The sequence below is a fragment of the Syngnathoides biaculeatus genome, chromosome 14 (assembly GCF_019802595.1).
Source record: "Syngnathoides biaculeatus isolate LvHL_M chromosome 14, ASM1980259v1, whole genome shotgun sequence".
Classification (NCBI taxonomy): Eukaryota; Metazoa; Chordata; class Actinopteri; order Syngnathiformes; family Syngnathidae; genus Syngnathoides; species Syngnathoides biaculeatus.
Genome location: NC_084653.1, coordinates 3,557,598 through 3,573,812, shown reverse-complemented (window position 1 = coordinate 3,573,812; position 16,215 = coordinate 3,557,598). Strand labels below are relative to the sequence as shown.

The 16,215-nt window shown below is 43.1% G+C and overlaps 1 protein-coding gene across 4 annotated transcripts in view; it reads right to left on the bottom strand.

Moving 5' to 3' along the window:
* Positions 1-13,544: 13,544 nt before the first annotated feature.
* Positions 13,545-16,215, bottom strand: part of man1a2 (mannosidase, alpha, class 1A, member 2) — a 153,679-nt gene continuing 151,008 nt past the window's right edge. For all 4 annotated transcript variants that reach the window (XM_061842304.1, XM_061842307.1, XM_061842308.1 and 1 more), the window contains one exon: positions 13,545-15,130. In XM_061842304.1, coding sequence (XP_061698288.1) covers positions 14,995-15,130 — 136 coding nt within the window. In that variant the 3' untranslated portion in view covers positions 13,545-14,994. The remainder of the gene's footprint in view (positions 15,131-16,215) is intronic.

Here is a 16,215-nt window from a genome sequence, read left to right as displayed (position 1 = left end):
TCTCTGATCAACTTGGCTGTAGTAGTCTAATCTTCCGGGAGCTCCTCGTGTCCATCGAGAAACTGACTCACCTCTTTCCAAAAGGCCAGTCAACATTTTTGCTTTCTCAGCCCCCAGTCACGCCTCGACGGCGACTGATCCTCGGCCACCTGACGACCACACTTCAGTGGCAACCCATCCTTGGCCGCCTGATAACCACGTCTCGATGGCGACCAATTCCCGGCCCGGTTCCTCTCCTGTTTTTGCGGTGATCGATTCCTAGCCGCCTAATGACAACACCTCAATAGTGACCAATTCCTAGCTGCCCGATGACCACGTTTCAATGGCGACAGATTCCCGGCTGCCTGATGACCACACCCCGATGGCGACCAAATCTTGGCCGCCTCATGACCACGCCTCAGCGGCGACCATCCTGCGGCAGCCACTGGCATGCGACCACATCCTGGGAGGTCTTCTTCTTGAACCGTCACCTGCTCCCGTCTGGTTACTCCTAAGCCTTTTTGTTCCTCCTTGAGGACGTCCACCCGAGTTGCCCCGTGGGGACCCTGGTGCTTGGCATCCTGGCCAACCTCCTGACCTGCTCGGCCGGACACTTCGCTATGGGTGGCCTGGATGTCCATCAGACAGACTGGGGTCGGGGGTGTTGGACAGCTGTCACAGCTGTGTCACATTTGGGACACTAATGAAATAAGTACTTAAGTGGTAAATGTGTCATCGGCGTTTGCTAGTTCATTGCGCATGCTCCCCTGCAGTCTGGGATACTCCGTTAAGTGTGTAAGTTAGCGTGGAGTAATCCTTTGTCACAGTGAGTCTGTGCCATTTTAGTTTGATCGTGTCTTATGTTTCTTGGTTTGTCTCATAGTCATCGAACCTTATTTCACGCTTTTTGGATCTTGGCTAGCCTAGCGTTTTGGTGCCACTGCCTTGTTTTGGACTGCCTTGTGGTATTGCACTGTTTTTGGGAATAAAACTACTCTGAACATTATGTATTTATGTGGAAGTCCTGCATTTGGGTCTGCCCCCGTGCCACTGGTCTATGACAAAATACTACCTTTGAGCATAACCGACTAATCACATTATATAAACACCCTCAATTTCATGTTTCAGCCTCATCATTCGATCTGATACTCTTTTTACCTCCAAAACATTCTTAGCCAGCTCTTCCTTTAAAATAATCCCTACTCAATTTCTCTTCCCATCTATTCCATGATAAAATAATTTAAACCCTGCCCTAAACCTCTAGCCTTACTACCTCTCCACCTGCTCTCTTGGATGCACAATATATCAACCTTTCTCCTTATCATCGTGTCAACTAACTCCTGAGCTTTTCCTGTCATAGTCCCAACATTCAAAGTCCCTAGACTCAGTTGTAGTGTCTGTATAATCCAATTCTTCTTCTGACAAAGAGTCCACTTTCCTCCTCTTCTTTGTCTTCGACCCACAGTAGCTGAATTTCCACCAACACCCTGCAGGTTAGCAGTGCCGGGGGCGGGCGTTGTTTATCCAGGCCATGACCAATCTGGCATGTGATTTTTTTCGATGAACGCTTATATTTGTTTGTAAAAGTTTTTAAATGATGAAGAAGATGTCCTTCCAGACGCAAGCCTCTGCATTTACCTGGGCTTGGGACTTGCCTGGACAAACCTGGGAATAGCCTACAGATTTCCCTGGCTTGTGCCCCCAAGGGGTGCATTCCAGACATGCTTTGATGATGAAGGAATACAATAAAGGCCTAAAATCATACATCTTCCTAAGGAACCCTGAGCTCCCCAACAAGGTGGCTGATGAGAAATAAACAAAATCCAGCTATGTCAGAGCAATGCATGGAACAATAAATGTGCACTTAAAACAACTGTCTCTTCCAAAAAAAAATTTTTTCCCCTTTGGTTGCCTTTCTAAACAAAATTATGTTAATCAGGCATCTCAAACTGGTGGTTCTGGAGGGGTATATGGCTCTTGGGGGCATGACATTGACTGGTCTTGATACAAACAGATAAACATTTTTCAGTGAGTGAAATTTACAGCAGCATTTCCATGGAGTTTTATTCGTCATTTTGACCAGTGTTTACAGCAGCATCGTTGTCTATCTTATTTTGTGTTGAAAAAAAAAAAAAACCAAGAAATACGTTTGAGAAGATTTGATTTTTAAAATTTATTTCTAATTAAAATTGCGCGTGCATGCATCTGCATCTGTGGTCCAGCCTCAACCAGATTCTGCCTCCAGTCGCAGAGTTTGAGACCCCTGATGTAGATAGAATCTTAACGAATCATCACACACAAGGTCCTATGGCATATAGGTACAACAGTTTCTGTGGTTGTAATACTGAATTCTAGTCTTGGGGGCTCCTTTACAGATTATGTCTTTAATAAAACCTGCGTCGATCTGCTTCTTCTGGTTGGAATGTTACATACCTGACTTATATCATGTGCAGTTAAAATGGCTCCTCTCATTCCCTTTAATTGTGTCACACATCTGCTGACACTATGGAAGAAAAAAATGATTTGCTTGTGTTCTGGTGGTGTTCGAGAGGTTGAAGTGTGCAAATGAACAAGGAAGTATGGAAGCAGACCACAAATTTGCCAAGGGAGCAGATGACAGATTTGCGCCACGAAGTGGGCACTTGGACACCCAATACTGAAATTTGTGTGCCTCATGCCATACCATGGACCCATACATATAAAAACCTGGTGTAAACGGGCAGCTTTTGTCTTGTTCTTTGGCTATCCTGCCAGAAGACACACATCTCGTGTGCGGCAGATACCTAGATAAGACCTGGACGTCTGTATTGCACATTCCTTTGTAATAAATCCATTTGCTGTTAACTTTGTCGAATCATTGGTCAGCTCTTCCTCGATCAGCGAACACGCATCGAGTCCAAACTCCCAAATCCCTACAATATTTATATATAGTATAATATATCACATAACATTCATAACATAACATTGGGAGCAAAAATGTAAAAAATGTAAATTCAAAAGAGCCATGCAGTATTTTAAAAACTAAATGCAAGTGTATTTGTGCATTGATGTAAGACCAACACTTTTAGTGTCTCAGAATTATTTCAAATAACAGTGTTACGCTGTTGCTGACCAATGATAACAAAAGTACTTCTTACCATTAATGTGACTTCTGGTGTTGCATGGTTTTGCTGAAGGCTTTATAGTCTGTTGAAAGGGGAAGTCCGGTCGTTGCATTAATAATGTATCAGATAGATCATGTCATATGTATTGTACCTTGAAAATTTGAGGTTAATTTGATATCATTTAATGGTGTTTTGAGAAGATTTTTATTGGCAATTATGGGCGCCGCCATTTTGGCAAGTCACATGACCTACGTGCGTGGATGTGACATACTATGTGCACAAACAAAGGCTTGCTTACGTTGCGACACAATTATGACCAGTGTTGATTTCTCAGATTTATCCTCATTTGATGAAGAAATAGGAGTATCGGTTGATCAGGAAAACGGAGGAACACTTCCAAATAAGTTGGTCACTACTGAAATATTTTATGGCTTCACGCAGAATTTAGACAGTGAATTTTATACAGCAAATTGTAGCCGGTTGAATTTTAGAAAGCGAATAATCTCAGGAGACTAAAAATAGTGCGTTTGAATTTTAAATGTTGGATTTTTTGTGTGTGTGTGTATATATATATATATATATATAAAACCTTTCCCACCTCCCTGAGAGGGGTTGCGTCAGGCAGGGCATCCGGCGTAAAAAGAGTGCCAAACAAATATGAGAGTTCATCTGAGAAAACAAGCTGTGCCCACCCCTAACGGGACAAGCCGCAAGAAAGTATGAACAACCTTTCCCACAAAATAAGGCCTACCTTTCACTAATGGGTTCTACCAGAGTTGCCTTTTTCACATTATTCATCACCACGAGGGCTGTCCTCAGTGCAGGCTTCCAGAGGACAATGCCATGAAACTAGCTATGGAGGAAATGCAATCCAGGTTCTCGGCAAATATCTTTCCTTCCAGTTCCTCAAGTTTCTGACAACAAAGATTCATCAGAGGATTGTCCATGGCTACGCTTCAGTCGCATGTGCACCATTGATCTGGTGGCTGGCCTAAACGCATTCAGAAATTGATAGGATGGGTGAATGGTGTGTCCTGCATGTTGGCCTCGAATAGTCAGTCATTCCCGTCCAAAGAACCATCCGAAAATTCTCCATTATTTACAGCCACAGGTTCAAATCTGTATGGAAGTATTCCTTTGTCTTTCCGATCAACCAATACTGCTATTTCTTCATCAGATGAGGATAAATCCAAGAAGCCTTTGTTTGCGCACGTCATACGTCACATCCACGCACGTAAGTCATGTGACTCATCAAAATGGCGGTGCCCATGAAAATTCAAAGTTGCTGATAAAAATGTCAAAACACTATTAAATCACATCAGATTAACCTAATATTTTCAAGGTGCAGTCCATATGTCATGACCTATCTGTTACATTGTTAATTCAACGACCGGACTTCCCCTTTAAGCTTCATGCAGACCTTTAGACTCCCATGCATTAATCATGAACAATTTGATTTGCCATCATGATGGTACGATGGTGAACAGTTCTTGCCGACAAAGGCATGTCTTTTATTCGTTTGATTATCTTGTCTTTATGCGAAGTTGTCAAAATATTTTTTGGCAACATCAAGTACGCATGCTTTGGCATACTCCCCCTCTGGGAATTTAGACACACAACAGAACCCTCTCTCTCCACAAAGGCTGTCCATTCTTGTTGAAAAGTTCAGTACTCATATTTAGTTTCTTTGAGCGACCTTTGTCAAAAGCGTTACCATAATTCGTTGTTCCGACCCGATCTGCATTCGACACTTCTGCACCTGCACACATTGACTGCTACAGCACACAATGGCAACCCCACTAGGACAAACTGCCTTTGGGTCATTTGCGTTGCCCGCACAACAGAAATTATCTGTACAGGATTTCGTTATGAGGGCTCTGTGAGCCAGGGTTTAGGGTCAACCATCAACAGAGCCAGATATGGCTCGCGGGCCATAGGTTCCCAACCCCTGGTTGTAGATAGTTTGTGCATGTGCGCTGCTTTGCACAGAGTTAAGTCAGGTGGTTGAAAGCAGCCGAGACGCCATCGTGAATTTTGATCTCGTTATGCGCGGTACAGCATGAATTCACGAGAACTGACAAGAAAATGGTAGCACCACGTGCTGAAGATGGAGTAAAAGTATTTGTCCATCCATCCATCCATCCATCCATCCATCCATCTTATACTGCTTTTCAAGGTCGGGTCGCGGGGGCAGTAGCTTCACTAGGGATAGCCAGACTTCCCTTTCCCCAGCCATTTCTTCCAGCTGTTCCAAAGGGATGCCGAGGCATTCCCAGGCCAGCCGAGATACATAGTCTCTCCAGTGTGTCCTGGGTCATTGCGGGTGTGTCTTACCGGTGGGATGTGCCTGGAACACGTCACCAAGGAGGCGTCCATTAGGTATCTGGATCAGATGCCCCAGCCACCTTATCTGGTTCCTCTCAATGTGGAGGAGCAGTGGCTCAAGACTGAGCCCCTCCTGGATGACCGAGCTTCTCACCCAATCACTTAGGGAGAGCCTGGACACTCTGTGTTGGAAACTAATTTCGGCCCCTTGTATCCAGCATCTTGTTCTTCCATTCACGACCCACATGACCATTGAGTGGGACTAGGAATATAGATCGACTGGTAAATTGAGAGCTTCACCTTTCGACTGAGCTTCCTCTTCAGCACAACGGACTGATACTAAGTCCGGATCACTTCAGACACTACGCCGATTCACCTGTCAATCTCCTGCTCCATTCGTCCCTCACTCGTGAACAAGACACCAAGATACTTGAACTCCTCCACTTGGGGAAGGATCTTATCCCCGACCCGCAGAGGGCACACCACCCTTTTCTGACTGAGAACCATGGTCTCAGATTTTGAGGTGCTGGTTCTCATACCAGCCACTCCACACTGAGCTGGAAACCGCTTCAGTGAGTGTTGGAGATCAATGCTTGTTGAAGCAAACAGAACCACATCCTCTACAAAGAGCAGAGATGCGATGCTCAGGCCTCCACACTGGACCCCTTCTACGCCCAGGCTTCGCCTAGGAATTCTGTTCATAAACGTTAGGAACAACATTGGTGACAAAGGAGTGACAGCCAGTGCATCTCTCAACGGAAAGGAGTCCGAATGACACCAGTCGTACAGTGACCGAACTGCCCATATCAGCGGCTTACCCACTCCCAAAGAACTTCGCACAGGACCTGAGGGATACGGTTGAACACCTTCTCAAAGTCCACAAAAGACATGTAGACCGGTTGGTCAAACTCCCATGCACCCTCCCAATCCTGCCGAGGGTATAAAGCTGGTCCACTGTTCCACGGCCAGGTCGAAAACCACATTGCTTCTCCTGAATCTGATATTCGAATTTCCAACGGACCCTCCTCTCCAGCCCCCTTGAATAAACCTTACCAGGAAGGTGTATAATCCCCCTATAATTGGAACAGACCTGCCTGTCCCCCTTTTTAAAAAGGGGGACCACCACCCCAATTTGCCAATACAGAGGCACTGTACAGACACCCTGATGTCCACACGATGTTGCTGAGGCCTGTCAACCAGGACATCCCCACAAAATTCACAACTCCGAGCGAATCTCACCCACCCCTGAGTACCTGCTACCAAAGAGCTTTTTAACCACCTCCATGACCTCAAGCCCAGAGATAGAAGAGCCTCAGAGAACCTAGACTCTGCTTCCTGATGGAAACGCATGTCAGTGGAATTGAGGAGCCCTTCGAAGTATTTTCCCCACTGACTCACAACGTCCCGAGTTGAGGTCAGCAGTGCCCCATGCTCACTATACACAGTTTTGACGATGCACTGCTTTCTCCTTGAGGTTATTCTCCATGGCCTCACCGAACTCCACTCACACCTGCATTTTTGCCTCAGTAACCACCAAAGCTGCATTCCGGTTAGCCAGACGGTACATATTAACTGCCTCGGGAGTCCTACAGGCCAGAAATGCCCAACAGGACTCCTTCTTCAGCTTGACGGCATCCCTCACTGTTGGTGACTACCAACGTGTTCAGAGGTTGCCATCACGACAGGCAGCTATGGTCGGGTGCCTCAGCAATGGAGGCGTGGAATATCACACTCAATGTCCCCCGCCTCCCCAGCAACATGGTTCTTTGGGAGTTGTAAGTTGAAATACCTTCTGACAGGGGAATCTGCCAGCTGACCCTCAATACATTTGGGCACGTTGGACCGGCTCTGCCCCTTTCTTCACCCGAACGTCCAAGACATGCAGTCCTAAGTCCAATGACATGACCACAAAGTCAATCATCAACCTGCAATCAAGGGTGTCCGGGTGCCAAGTGCACATGTGGACAGCTGAATATGATGGTCATTATGGACAATACTTGGTGAGCACAGACGTCTACTAACAGAACACCACTGGGTTCTGATCATAGGGGCCGTTCTTCCCAATCACACCCTTCCAGGTCTCACTGTTTGAACTGTTGTTTGGTGTGTAGGCCTGGACACAAAACACAGTTAGGACCTGTCCCCCTCCCCGGAGGCTACCCTCTCATCCACCGGGGTAAACCCCAACATACAGGCACCAAACGGGGGTCAATAAGTATACCCACACCTGCTCAGCACCTCTCACCGTAGGTAACTCCAAAGTGGAACAGAGTCCAACCCCTCTCAAGAAGACTGGTATCAGAGCCCAAGTGGTGCGTAGAGGCGAGTCCAAATATACGCAGTTGGAACACGCACCAGCTTGAGCTCCTTCCCTGGCAAAGAGGTGACATTCCATGTCCCTAGCGCTAGATTCTGTAGCTGGGGATTGGATCACCAAGGTTGCCCAGCTCACAACATACATGACCTCCATGGCCCCTCTCACAGTTTGTTAGCCCATGGGAAGGGAGATCATATTACCCTTTCGGGATGTGCCCGACCTAGCCCCAAACAATATTTAGTTTGAAAAAAAAAACAACTACTTACTGACCCTCATTCTGAAATGTAGGAAATCGGAACTCAATATGTTTTTTGGGCCGAAATGACTTTGCTGGAATCCACACCTCTTCACAGAAATTGGTGTAGGATCTAATTACGATTTCAGGACAGCATCAGGGTTTTAAACCAGGATAAGTTATTTTCTAAAATTTACCTGATAAAAGCCTAGTAGATAAGTACCCTGATGTGATACAATACAAAGTCCATGAATAAATCTTTGAAAATGCGTTTAAGTTGTTGGACATGGTTGAAAACAAAACTTTGCCCTTTGTTTGATGTTAAATTGAAGACAGTTCCTGTCGTCTGTCATTTATGTTATCATTCTGAACTGATCATGTGGTACATATCGTATTCAACTTCAGTGCGTGTTGTGTAATGAACGTTCGAGTTCTATTTGCGTCACACTGAAAGAACATCCTCTTCTTTGAATTGGTAAGATGAAATAAGCATTGGAAGTGTGTGTCTGTGTGTCAGGGGGTGGCCCCAACTGGAGGGGATTCGCCATCACTAGTGACTCGGAAAAAGAGGAAGTTGACAAGCAGTGTGGGAAGTTGGTTTCTGTGTAACAAAGGTCAAGTGACTGATTCTTGTTTTCTCGTTTTGTTTTCTTGCTTGTGCTCATGCAAAAAAAAAAAAAACAAAGAAAAGAAAAAAAACCCACTGTGATCATTTACAGTGCTGTAAAAAAGTATTTGCTCCATTCTCAAATTCTTTTTTTTTTTTTTTTTTTTTGCATTTTTACGTCACTTTAAAACCGCCCAACCATTGTAAACATCTAACAAATATGATCCAAGTAAACAAAATGCAGTTTTTAAATGGTGATTTTACTTACTAAGGCGAAAAAAACAATTAAGAGAAAAAAGTAGTGGCCCCCTAATAAGACTCAATAATGTCCTCCACATATTGACTTGAGTAAGCATAAGAACGTGTTCTGGAGAAGAAAAAAAATACTCAAGTACCATGACCATAATGTTGCCAGATGTACTGCCAAAAGACCAAAAGAAACATCTGCATCCTCCCACAAGGTGTTTTTGGAAGTTAGAAGTGGGCTGTCATGTCCACGTTTGGGCAAATGCAAGGCTTGTTTTTTGGAGTCCATAAAACACGCAGTACCCCTCTTCACGAAATGAGTCATTTTGATTGGCCCAAAAGAGGTTTGGATATGGTCATGTGACAGCCTTGCGCCATTTGTTTGGTGAAATGATGACAAATGAAACTAGTGATCTTGTTGGATTGGGGGGGATAGCGCCCTTTGCTGAAGTCAAAAGTGAAATCTAAAAGTAGACACACACGTAAGAATGGATAAATGTCAATCATTGTAAAAATATTAATCCCTGTTGACATGAATACTCAAAGTAAAAATTATGACACATTCAAACTACTCTCACAAGTACAATTTATCCAAAATCTTGCTTGATTAAATTGAACAGAGTACCAACAACTTCTGCTGGTAGGTGATGGCTACATTGAGAGAACTTTCTGGAAACTTGTACGTAAACCATAGGGGCTTTTCCACCAGCAAAAGGTTCCTGTGATCCATGTGGTTGGTTTTTCCAAGCAACTCAGTATTTTCAGCAAATGAGGATGATGTCGCTGAATACTGTCATCTAGTGGATCAAAAAAATATTGGTATTTCAAGCTTTCAAGTTAATGTCCTCTTTAACCATCCATCCATCCATTTTCCAATTATCCTCACGAGGGTCGCGGGAATGCCAATCCCAGCTATCATCGGGCAGGAGGCAGAGTACACCCTGAACTGGTTGCCAGCCAACCGCAGGGCACATGGAAACAGACGTAGACAGTGGCACTCACAGTCTCCAAAGGTGGCTCAGCTGGAAAGCATTGGCCTCACAGCTCTGAGGTCGTGGGTTCAATCCTGGACCCACCTGTGTGGGTTTTCTCCAGGCATTCTTGTTTCGTCCCACATCCCAAAAACATGCAACCTTAAGGACACTTTAAACTGCCCCAAGGCGTGATTGTGAGTGCGACTGTTTTTCTCTATGTGCCCTGAGATTGAGATTGGCTGGGAACCTGTTCAGGGTGGTCCCCGCCCCCTGCCCAATGACAGCTGGGATAGGCTCCAGCACTCCCGCGACCCTTGTGAGGATAAGCGGCTAAGAAAATGGATGGATATATTAGCTTGAGTACCATGGTGATACAGCTGTATAGCTATGCCCTCACAGTTCTGAGGACCAGGATTCAAATCCTGGTGCCTCCTGTGTAGAGTTTGCATGTTCTTCCTGTGTCTGTGTGGATTTTCTCTGGGCACTCTGGTTTCCTCCCACATCCCAAAAACATACATTAATTTGAGACTCTTAATGTCACCTAGGTGTGATTTTGAGTGCGACGGTTGACTCCATGTGCCCTGCGACTGGTGTACCCCGCCTCCTGCCGAATGACAGGGGGGATTGACTCTGGCAGTCCTGGGACCCACGTGAGGATAAGCGGCTCAGAAAATGGATGGATGTATTCGCTTCTTTTTTGCTGTGTTACTTTAATGTCTGCAGCCATGTTTGTACTGCAAATACCGTACTAGTGTAATGAACAGACGCTCACCTGATGGCACAGTGACCTAAAACTCCAGACCAGGCCGCATCACTATTGAACAGGAAAAATAATTTCCACCACCAGCCAGCCTGAAGTGGCTCATCAACAAAGACTGCTCCTTCCTGCTGTCGGCTGTGACAGCAGGCCAATGTGGTCTGGAACAATGGACGGAGTACTCGCGACAACCGCCAATTAACTAACAACCTTCATTAGAATGTCACTGATTTGACAACTTCACATTGTAGGGATTTGCGAGTTTGGACCCTACGCGTGTTTACGAGTCGAGGAAGATGTGACCAATGATTAGAAAAAGTTAACAGCAAATGGATTTATTACAAAGGAATGTGCAGTACAGACGTCCGGGTCTCATCTAGGTATCTGCCGCACACGAGACGTGTGTCTTCTGGCAGGATAGCCAAAGAACAAGACAAAAGCTGCCCAGTAACACGAGGTTTTTATATGTATGGGTCCATGGTAGAAGTGGCTGCCCCCCCCGAAGTCAGATCCTGGGGCGGGATGGTAACTTTCCGCTCCTTATCTGGTGTTGTTCATCTCCACGGCAACGCCTGGGAGAGGAGTATGGCGCCAGACGGTTTTCTGCATACAAAGATCAAGGACAACCACCGGCTCCATAACACATCCTTGTCTGATTAGAAAATGGGCAACACTTTAGCCGTTGATTAAATGTATAAGGTCATATTTAAGCAAATAATGAAAGTGCAATAAAAGTAAAATAGTCTTCAACATGAACGCGAGTAGTAATCTTGAAAATGTGCATGTCTGATATCGTATTCGTTTGTCAACAAACGGATTAAATGTTTTACCCCACACCTCACAGATGCCACATTGTTGTTTTCAACAAAAACAATCGAAACAGTCATTACGGGGATTAAAGAGGAAGGCCGCATGACAATGCAAGGCGGGACAATGGTTTTGTTATCTTGAATCCAATAATATTTTATTCCACTAGGTTTGAATGCAGAACAATCCTGAAATGGAGATGTGACATTCAGAGGCACTCCACCTCCCCTTTTTGATCCCAATGGTGGTAGAAAAGGAATGGGGAGAGGGGGGGGAAACCCCGCTCCCTTTCTGCCTGGCGATGAAAAGGCCTCACCTACTGTACACTCTCACCTCGCTCAACTCATCGCATCCAACCAACTTGCTGAAGACTGGGCCAGCCAGGACGCCCCAGCTCACCACGAGGTGACAAGAACACATCGGAGGCTTCCCCTCTCCAAGCACCCCCTTTTTGGGCACCTGAGCAAATTCCGTGGGGATGTAAGTAGGCACCACGTCTGCTCCGAACGTTTTGCAAGCAGGGCCACTCGGTCTCCGGCCATCCTGCCTGCAGAGTTTATGTGCTTCTGTTTTTCCTTCCTCTTTTCCGCCAAATCCATGTTCCCCGTGCAGACAGGTTCGGCCGAAAAACCCAGAAGCTATGACCTGCCTTCCTCTATCGTGTTCATCAAGTCCAACATTGGACAAAGAGATTACTGTCCATATTGCTCCAGTAACTCCAGAATGTCTTTGACCATCCTGGATCTGATCATTGGCTGAGCCTTTGTCATTTTGGTTATTCTGTGATCAATTTTGATCCTTGTCTTCCATTTTCTGCCAGATATCACTGGTTTTGATTTCCATTTTAAGGCACTAGAGATGATTTTATCTGAACAGCCTATAATTATGGCACCTCTTTATCAGGGTTCCCCTCTCCAATCAACCTTTTATATTAATGTACTGAAAATGTGCATTTATCTGGTTAGTCACATTGGACTGCTATTATTTTGAACACTGCTTTCGCTACCGGGCTACCGAGGTGAGTTTCTACAAGGGTTCCTGCAGTGGGAAAGCCCCTTAAGAGAACCATATTGTTAACTCTGAAGCATACACATTGAAATTGATTTCAAATGGAAAAAAAAAAAAAAAAAAAACACTACAGAACTGACTTCCATTTTTTTTTTACTATCCCATTACCTCTATAATATGCTGATTCATTTTTTTCATGAGCACATAGTATTTGTGTTGTATGATGTTTATCACAATTAAATTAACACATTATGTGTACATTCTGTACTACTTTGAAGCCTTGATCAATTTGCATTTTTGTTGTTGGAGCCAAACCTACACTATGTGTGGAATCTCTGTATTTTGGGGCTCTTTCTGTGACACCAAAATGCCAAAAAAAAGTTCTGGGTGACAGGAAAGTAGGAGGTAAAGGAAGAGGAGCTAAAATTAGCCTGAATTTTTATTATGAAGATACTTTGAATTCTTTGTTCTTGACAGAGTGGTTATTCAAAAGTTCAAACTAACAGAGTACCCAGGTCTCCTTATTGCTTGAGAATTGCCATTTTTAAGTGTTGCAAAATGATCAGTGTATTGGCTCTTCTTGTTATACAGGGTTTTAAAATCGGTTATCAGAATTTTAATCTGTCAATGTAAGAATCAGGCACTAGTCAGGTTGTAAAATGGAATGAAACCAAATTGATCTGAAAGAATTTCTCTTTTGCATTTAAATGCAAACATCCCAGATTCACTAAAACCAACATTGATAATCACTTGTAGCAACACCTTTATTGAATTAGTGTCTGATTTTCAAACATATTTACACATCTTTTTGCAGTGAAGTGAAAATACAAATAGAGAACAGAGTTACTCTTGGCTGGCTTGTGGTGGCCACATGGCTGACGGAATTCTGAAAGTGATGATGAACAAGAAAAGTGATGTTGAGGAAAATGTAACGTCATCGTGTATGTATTACATCAGTCCAAAATTAATGCACTTTCCAAAAATTAAGAAAGTAGATTTTTTTTCCCAATCTGAAAAAAATTAAAGAAAACCCCCTCAATTTTAGATTTTCCACACATAGATCCCAATAATTCATGGCGTCAGTTCAATGGAAAACACATTTCCCTCCAAAATGTCTTCCTTTAATCTGAAAAACTATGGAAGTTTTTTTTTTTGGATAACAAAAAAACGCAGAACATCTGGGGATATGTGGAAAAACAACGTGTACTTTATTTCATTTTATTAGTCACAAGACGGCTCGATTCAGTCTGCATTAAAAACTCACATTCAGAAGAGTTCGTTTTTATTTAAATAGTAATAATTTCATCGTTTCAGTCTGGCGTCTGTTTCACTTCATAGTTTTAAACTTTTCAAGCAGAAAAAAAATCACGTCTGAAAGTAAAAAAGCACAGTAATGGCACAAATGTGTCAAGTTAGACAAAAAGGCTTACTTAATAAAACAATGTAACTCACAAAAACTGAAGTCGTGGTCACGTGCAATTCAAGACTCATCTGTAGACAACCATCACCGAGTTTGACTGATAAACATTTGAACTAAACAAATCCACAGTCGTGTTTTTTCCTGAATAGTTTCCAAATTCAGCTTCAAGAAAGTTTTTGCCAAAACACCTTACTAAACAAAATATCTTTTGACAATTTGAGAAAAGTGAAAAATCATGACATTGTGATTGTCGTTAGTTACTCAATAAATCGGCGCAACATTTGAATAAGTTTACCTCAAAGACTTCATGCAATCAGGAAAATGTTTTGCTATTATGATCCATACATTATCAATGCGGTCAAATTTGGTTTCAGCTGTCACTGACTGTGCAGATTAGACAATTGTGAAATTTTATTCCATTGTCAGCTTTTGTCGCCAAATGTTTTGATTCACTGAAACAAGTCTTCTTAGAAACTTAGTCTTCAGAATTACTTCATAGAAAAAAAGTCAAGAATGATGGTTAAAGACCCTTGAACAAGACAACTTGAACAATTTACCACAAAATCCAGGAAATGAAGACTGTGGGATAAAATTAGATTTACTTCATTTCAGAATGCTGATGATAGCCAAAAACTACTGAATGAAAAAGGCAGGAGGTGATGGGAGTATAGAATGTATAGTATGTGATGAATGAAGGCAGCGGCCAATGAGTCAGATAATTGTGCGACTGAATACGCTCTTCATTGGGTTTGTGTTGTCCGTGGATACTACAAATGAAGCACACAATATGGGAAAAGAGGGCACGAGCTCACAATGGAACAAAAACTGAGAAGGAGGAATCAAAAAGCAGCATCCATTTGGCAGGGTGATATTTTAAGATGGACTGATGACGACGCAAGTCAGTTGTCCGCTCTGAAGGATCCGCACATGTCCAAAAAGATTGCGGCATGAAAGTAAGAGTTTCGATTCAAATGGTGTGTCCCTATTAAACAAAGAAAGATAAAGAGTTTGGTCACACAACTGCCAAAAATTGCCCCATTAAAAAAAAAAAAAAAAAAAAAAAAAAAAAAAAAAAAAAGGTCCACTCTGGAGCACCAGCATTCTGAGGGAATTCTCAGATGCTCCGATACGGTCCACATCTGAAGAACCTGATAACAATCAGTCCAGTGTTTGTTGATGGGAGTGTTGGGCAGGGGGGCAGGCGGGCAGCACCCTTCACTGCTCAGCTGGCTCGCTGCCCGGCAGGGTGACGTTACCCAAGTGGAGCACAGGAAGTGGGTGGGCCTCAGTGTTGAAGACCCAACTTTCCAATGGCATCAGGTCGTCGCTGGAGAACAGCAGGTACAGATACCTGATGGAAATGAACAAAAACACAATATGTGTCAATGTAGAAGTGATATGATATACTATAGTTGCCAGCAACAATGGACGATGACAAAGCCTTGTTGCATATTTGACTGCACTGCCATGTACTCTATTCCCCCAAAGGTTTAGTCTGTTTAAAAAAAAAAAAAAAATTCTAAACTCTAAAATTAATCAAGCTGAACCTGTCGCTGAGGAGCATTGTTGCGAAAATGGCATTGGAAATATGGTTGCTTGCAATAACAAATTACCACTGAAAATGTGATAGTGTAACTCAACATGATATAACTAGAAAAATTTTCCAACATTTTGATTACTTTTTTAAATTTTTAATAAATGCGGGTCTCAACGGGTCTTTTGGAGGTTTCTCTAGAACGGTTGTCAAAACTCATTTTTGTGACGGGCCACATTGTAGGCACGGTTTCACTCAGCGGACCGTTATGACTCAGAAACAAAAACATTGCATGGCTTGATTATAGTATTAAATAAATTGATGGAAAGATGAAAGATAATACTTTGTTCTTGTATTATTCAAGTGACTGTAAAAGGGGGTTTGGTAACAACAAAATCCTTGCAAGATCTCAATATGAATGCTGTAATTTCTCGAAAATAATGCGCAAATTTTTCTAAAAATATTTTCAAAATTTCAATGGACAGCATTATATTTAGGTATGGATTAAAATAAAAAATACAATCACATTGTATAGTTGCATACAGGTACATAGAGTGGTAAAAAAAAAAAGGAATAGATATACATTTCGATATGATATTCAAAGTCTTATGTTACACATTTAGATTTATTACGGTAATGAGCGCCCCCAACCTGAACTCTATGACCTCCTCGGGGAGCTTGCATTTTATGATCATTAGCGTAGCATGTTTGTTGGTACATCACCAAAGATAAATAAAGACTGCCCGTGAGTTTGTTTTAATTTAAACCAAGACAGAAAATGTCGACTACAATGGCAAGTTGTGTAGCTCGTGCCGATGACGCCGCCAACCAGGAAGTACCGCCGCAGTCCAAAACAACGATAGCTCGCTTCAATGGCTTCAGGTGGGTATAAAGACAACGTG